Source organism: Tribolium madens, unplaced genomic scaffold, assembly GCF_015345945.1.
Source record: "Tribolium madens isolate multiple individuals breed KSU strain unplaced genomic scaffold, Tmad_KSU_1.1 Scaffold_91;HRSCAF=231;Tcas5.2_LG7, whole genome shotgun sequence".
In the NCBI taxonomy this organism is placed as follows: Eukaryota; Metazoa; Arthropoda; class Insecta; order Coleoptera; family Tenebrionidae; genus Tribolium; species Tribolium madens.
In genome coordinates this window covers 3,849,650-3,856,230 of record NW_025401063.1, presented here as the reverse complement: position 1 = coordinate 3,856,230, position 6,581 = coordinate 3,849,650, and the positions used below count along the sequence as shown (strand labels likewise).

Sequence of the window (6,581 nt, the reverse complement as noted above, 5' to 3'; positions counted from 1 at the left end):
ACTTTATCACAAATTTTCTCGATAACTATTTATCGTTGAACACTGATCTTTTTTTATATGATAGAAAATTAAATTTGCTTTCCAACGGTACCAAACATAATAGGTTATTACCAATAAGTCCGGAGTTATTGCCATTAGACCGCTCCGGGTGCCAAAAATCGACCAAAATCTCAACAAAAATAAAAAAAAATATTACTTTAAAATTGTTCTATATAATGTTTTTTGTATGTCCAGAGGTCTTAAAGACTCAAAAAAGTGCATAAAAAAAATTATGAATTTTTTGAGTTTTTGAGGGTGAGTGGTAGTAAAATCGTAAAAATAGTCAATTTACCTTAACAGTGAACAATGTTTTGGTAGAAAACATGTTTTAGCAACACCGAAGCTCTTTTAACCTTTCAAATGCATTGAAATTTTTTCTAATAACTAAAAATTGAAGTCGTTTTTAAATTGTAAGAAAGAAAAATGCATTATTTCAACCTGAGATAAAATAGTAGATTGCATATCGAGGTGAGAAGTGCTTTAGTACTAAGGAGAAACGATGACCACGCGCGAAGCGCCGAGTTTCGATGAAGCAATGACCACGATGCTATTTTATCCACAATCATTGTCTTTAAAGAACAGAAAGCCAATATACAACTTATCAAATTTTGAAAAACCTTGCATGTGGGAGTTCAGGTTGGGAAGTGCTCACTATCTGAGCTGTCATATTACAAATCACTTAAGTGAAGTTGAAACGTTATACTTTCCATCTTCTTACAAAGTAATTTGATTAATGGTTTATGATAGTGGAAAAACTATTTTTCTTTTTTACAGAGAATAACGTGACGTTATTTTTGTTTTTGATTAATACTCTAATAAAATTTTTTATAGCGATTTTTACTCTTAAAATGTATCATTTTTTTATGTTATTGTGAGTTTAGTTTGTTGGGAGGAAAGTTTTGTATGCATCACTGGGATAAACATCGTTAATTCCTCGAATGAAAATGCTCTCGGCTCTTTTCGGTAGCCTCTGGCATTACCTACGTTCTCGGGATTAATGTAGAAATTTTCTTATTTTGAAAAAATAAAACTTATTATTAAAGTTAAAGTGGTTAAAAAAAAGTTAAAGTATAATAATAAGATAAGAGTAAACACCAAAAAAAAAAACGAAGACAGGTACTACGAGTATAACTCATACAAAAGTTTTTATTTTGTAAAAAATAGAAAACAAAAACAATCAAAATAAGATAAAAGGAAACACTAATTAATAATTTCTTACATCAGAATTTAATGTTTTAAAAAATTTAAAACTAATTAAAATTAAGTTGTTCCTTATTCAAATTAATTACAGAATTTAAGTGCAGCTGGTGGTAATTGACTTTTCGTTTTGTAATAATCCTTAAATTAAGCGTTTTTTGAAAGCTATTGCAAAAATTATACACAAACAAAAAATTCTTTTCATCTTCAAACTATAAAGTACTTACTAAATTCTCTGATAACGACAATAGAGTTATTTCTTTGACGTTTATGATCCGGAAATACTTAATAAAATAATAAAAAAACAGATAATTTTGTGTTGTTTATAGTGAACTTTGAGACGTGATATAACACTTTAATTAAATAATTTTTTATTAAGGAAAATTGTTATTTGGGTATTGATACATGACAAGAAAAAAAATGTAAATCAAATATAGGTGTTCCAGAAATAACTGAGACAAAAATGCTAGTTTCAGCCTCACCGATGAAACTCTCAAACTCACTATTAGGCAAGAATATTTTACTGCTATATTTTATAGAGAGAAAATAACAATTTGACGAATGTCTAGTTTTTTTTTTTGGATTTGTTTTATTGCTGTTTTAACGATTATAACTTATTATTCAAAATTTAATTTTTTAAATAGGCTTTTTGATTTAGTACAAATCTTAGTTTCATGTTTTTATTTATTCAAAAATAGGTCGCTAGATTTAATTTTGCATGTGATTAGGTACAACTTTGGTCAATATTACGAAGGCTTGTAACTGTCCATCCCAATGTGAAGACGTATTTTACAACGTTTTGTCGTCTACTGCTTCCCTAGGCCGAGAAGAAGCAGCCCCAACGTCTGATTTTTTGTACGTATCTGTTTCAAATTTAACATTTTCTTCAATCACTAGTTTTCAGCGAGGACCAAAACGTAACAGACAGCAGTATTGCCCTTTATGTTTACTATCAAGGACAAACACAAACGATTTTGTATAAAGACATCATCACTTCAACTATTTATTTGCTATGTGGGTCCAAAACCTTTCATTGTTTTTTTTTTAATTACATTTTTCAGCGTCTTTCGGAGGCGTTTACAGCTTGTTTCTGGGCTGTAGCTTCATCAGTGTTGTTGAAATCATCTACTACTTCACTTTCAGATTACTTGTTAACATGAAATTGATCGGTAGGATTGATAAGACGGATGCACGAGCTCGGAGAGAGGACGCGAGACCAGTTGAGAAGTTGTGGACGCACGACGGCGTTTTCTTAAATTAAAAATCACTTTTGCAAGTTTGTATTTACTTATTGGGCACTAAATACAAATAAATCACTCCACTAAACATTGCTTGGTTGAGAAAATTCCGGCGGGATGAGCACATCGGGATTTTTTGCTTTATATTCACAACAGTTGGCTTCTTGCGGATAATCGCAATATTTTTTGGCATCGTTGAAAGTGAGGCCTGAGGGGCACTTCATGAAGTGGCAATGAATGCCGTCACAGCTGAAGAATGTTCCGCAGTTTTCAGGATTAGGCTTCAGTACTGATGTCTCTTTTGATTGGATTTCTTGTTTCACACAAAATAGTTGTTTTGCGTCGAAGAGATATCCTTCAGGACACCAAACCAGCTCGCCATCCCTGAAGAAAGTCCGGGGATTTGCGTAGTTGGGGGACTGAGTCGGGAAGTGGTTTTGTTTTGATTGGGAAGTGATTATGACCCCGACCGAACTTTCCACACAAACTGTAACGGTTTTTTTATTATGTGATTTTATCGTTTGGGTAAAGTTGGAGAATGAAATTTAAATTAAGTGTACTTACGGAAAAGCAAAATTGTATTTTGCGATATTGAATACATCGTTTGCTAAGCTAGAACAAAGGAATGGGATAGGACTGATAACGCGGACATCGGTTGCGAATTGTAATCATGTAAAATTCAGATGGCTTAGGTGTCACACTCGAGATAAAGTAAATTTTGCGATGATGTCACTTGGAGATAGAGTAATAGTATGTTGTGCAACAAGTGTTGAATGTAGCATTTTTCACGCACAAAAGTCACAAAGTGTGAAAAGTGCATTTCACACGTGTTGCACACAATACTTTTTTTTGACTGCATCAAATACACAGAAAAACACGAATTACGCATGATTTTGTTTTCATTTGTTTCATAAAATTAGCGTGCGAAAAATCTTTGTTGCATTTATGACAAGTTGTGTGAAATAAATAGTTTTCAAGTGTGGTTTGTGGTGTTTTTTACATACTTTTTATAGCGTAAAAAATAATATATTAAAGAACGCGTTTCGTAAGGCAAGTTTTGTACCTAGATTTTATGTTTATGAAACGAGGAGTGAAGGGTAATTTTTATAAAGAACAAATTCGCTCAAATGACTTATCAAACAAGTTTTTTTATGCTATTTTTTATATTTTGTTTGTTTTGCGTACTTTTTTAACATAATAAAAGTTGATTTTTTGAAATTTAGGAACTTTTGCCCTAATAAGAGGTGGTGGTTAGTAATAAATAAAAGTTTGAAAAACTCGATTTTCGAAGTGTCAAGCTTCAAATATTTTTGAAAATTTTGTTGAATTAGAAATGAATACTATGCACACCACCTAAAATGAGAGAAATCGCTCAAAACGCCACTGAAAATCATCATTACCAACCTCTAGAAGTAAATTGTACTAGTCTATTTCAACACCCGAATTGCTCATTAAAGCATCGGTTTTGATATCGAAATAAGCTTTCTTTCAGACGCAAAATAGAAAAACATGTTGTTTACATTTTTAATTCATTAAAAAAAAAAATCAATACTTATAATCTGTAGAGCGATGTTTTAAACTTATAATTTGTCTATAAGAAAAAAAAAGTGGTACATACAATGTTTTACTTTATTTTGATTGCATTTTGCCTCTTTCAAATAAGAATTTAATATTGCCCAAGAATTTGTCATTTTATAGATTTCACATGTTATGATTGGTTATAAAAAAACCCAAGGGCCTATAAAAGCCAAATTTGCCTGTTTTTGGGTGCTTTAAAACAAATTTATAGTTCTAAAATACAATAAATATCGTTATTCACAATCATAATAAAGTTAAATTACTTTGCTTTTGAAAATTTGGAAAGTATAACATTTCAACTTTATTTAACAATTGATATGAAATATAAGAACCATGTTAGGAAGTGGTCACTACCTTATCAGTTGATATATGACAGTTCAGGTTGGGAAAATCCAAAAACTGATGAGAAAATGACCATTTCCCAACCCGAAAATGTTTATGTCGTGTTTTTCAAAATTTTATAATTACTTTATTGGCTTTCTGTTCGTTAAGGAGGATGAAAAATAGTGTACAAACCTTGTGGTCGTTGCTTCATCATACCTCGGCTTATTGCTTACCAATTTCGCCTTAGTAATGAAGCACCTCTCACCTTGGTTTGTAATCTACTATTATTTCTCTAGTAATTTTTTTAAGATTAAGTTTTAGTTTTCAAAACCATAATTTTGTATATTTTAATGTTTTTTTTAATATTACATATTGCAACTATTATGTATAGTTTTTACATATTTTGCCCACTTTTTTCAAATAAAGCATAAACTGTTTGGTTTTTCATATTATAGGTAACGTGCAAATATGCAAATTTTACATAATTTGCTAAAGTGAATTCTTTGAGAATGCTAAGAAAGTTTTATTAAGGAAATCAAAAACTTTAATACATACAAATTTTGATAAAGTTATGTTAAACTTTTAAAAGCCACAATTTTCGTTAAAAAAAACAGGAGCCTGATAGGCTATCGATTTTAATATTAAAAAAACAAATTACATCACATTGGAATTTTACATAACTTGAAAAATGACAATCATTATTTTTAAACAAATTCTTATGCTAAAAGGAAAACAGCAAAAAATCTTAGTAGAAGTCATAAAAAAACAGTCAAGTTTACATTTCATTTTATTCAATCGTTTAGCGAAGATGATTTATCAAATCTGACAGTTGGGTTCTTTTATGTCGGTTTCGGAAGATTTTGTTTTTTATTTAATATATTTTGTCTCGTCAAAGATTCACTTTGTAGTTGAATACAATTTTGCCTCTCTTTTGTTATTTTTGATCGTAAAATTTTTAATCAGAAGGAAATGAAACATTGACAAAAAATAACTTAGTTTCTAAAAATACATTTAAAACAAAGCTGAAAATCTGAAGAGATAAAAGTTTCAAAATACAGCATTTTGGTTTTTCACTTTGTTGTTGTAGTTAGGCAAGTCAGATTATATCTTCGACAATAACTTTGTTTGAAAATCAGATAACAAAAAATCTTATCAGTGGAATCGATTTCCTATCAAACTATCCGCTCCAGATTTCATCAGAAGGTTTGTTTGTTTCAATAGCTTTAGGCTTCCATCAACTAATCTTATAACTCGAGCCGAAATTATTGACATTCGTCATGTTTCAGAGCCCAACTCGTAAAAAAAACTTTAGTTGAAAGCATATTAAATAATATATCTTACAACACGTCGTCCTAATTAGTTTAGAAACAGCGTCTAAAAAATTTTATCGGTGGGAGTATACCCCTTAAACTTCCAACAAAGTCCCAAAGGGAACTGCATTTAATATGGTTTGCTTCACTTCCAGAACTCCACAGGGATCGTTAGGCTCTCTTGAAACACCTGGAATTTTCCCGTTATGATTGACATAAGGTAACATCGTAGGGCCTCTTGAGGCCCCCGTGACGTCGTGAATCTTCCAACTTTGCCTCATCCTCAATCGATATCTCTTACTTTTTTCCCTTCAAGTGCTAATAAAGCGACAAAAAGCAGTCACAGTCCATTATTTACGTTACAAATCACGTTTAATTTAATAACTGCGGAATTTCTATTTAGCATGCAAGCGATAAATCTTGTAACTTGTGACAACTAGCTGACGTAGGAGGAGCGGTAGTTGAGCCACCCGCACCATTACTCATCACATATTAACCGAAAAAATCGCCAAACCGAAAAAGGAACGCTTCGACAGGGGATTTTGCTAAATTCCCTCAAGTGTAGTGGAACAGCTGTCGTCGAGTAAGGATGCGGTTTTAAGGGGGTTTGATTATAAATTAGCTCGGAGAAGTGACACTGGAAGATACACCGCAATGACGCAAGTGGCGCAGTCGGTAGGGAAATTTCCGAAAAAACTAACAAACGTTTCAAAATTCACGCTTGTTTTTATGCCGAAACAAAAACTAGTTACGGAAAGTAAGGGTTCATCCTCTTATCTCGCCTTTTATTAACCTCAAACTTCTTTAAAACTTCCTTTGAAAAGTTGAGTCGGTTAGATTATGGTTATTGAAACGCGAAGATATTAATCACAATTATTCATAAATTACAAACCCT

General features: G+C 31.5%; 2 protein-coding genes across 2 annotated transcripts in view; one reads left to right on the top strand and one right to left on the bottom strand.

Moving 5' to 3' along the window:
* Positions 1–2,537, top strand: part of LOC123011126 (sodium channel protein Nach-like) — an 8,794-nt gene extending 6,257 nt beyond the window's left edge. Inside the window, exons 7-9 of the mRNA XM_044408435.1 lie at positions 1,965–2,091; positions 2,141–2,250; positions 2,298–2,537. Coding sequence (XP_044264370.1) covers positions 1,965–2,091; positions 2,141–2,250; positions 2,298–2,497 — 437 coding nt within the window. The 3' untranslated portion in view covers positions 2,498–2,537. The remainder of the gene's footprint in view (positions 1–1,964; positions 2,092–2,140; positions 2,251–2,297) is intronic.
* LOC123011127 lies at positions 2,501–3,180 on the bottom strand. Its single transcript, XM_044408436.1, has 2 exons — positions 3,039–3,180; positions 2,501–2,961 (listed from the first exon to the last, which is right to left on the bottom strand). Exons 1-2 carry the CDS (start codon positions 3,073–3,075, stop codon positions 2,558–2,560), a joined length of 441 nt encoding a protein of 146 aa, XP_044264371.1. The 5' UTR covers positions 3,076–3,180; the 3' UTR covers positions 2,501–2,557.
* Positions 3,181–6,581: the final 3,401 nt, after the last annotated feature.

Excerpts from the sequence above, each read along its gene's own strand:
- LOC123011127 (XM_044408436.1), bottom strand. The coding sequence starts at position 3,075 with ATGTATTCAATATCGCAAAATACAATTTTGCTTTTCC. Across the intron at positions 2,962-3,038 it reads AAATACAATTTTGCTTTTCC|TTTGTGTGGAAAGTTCGGTC; the intron begins GTAAGTACACTT and ends AAACCGTTACAG.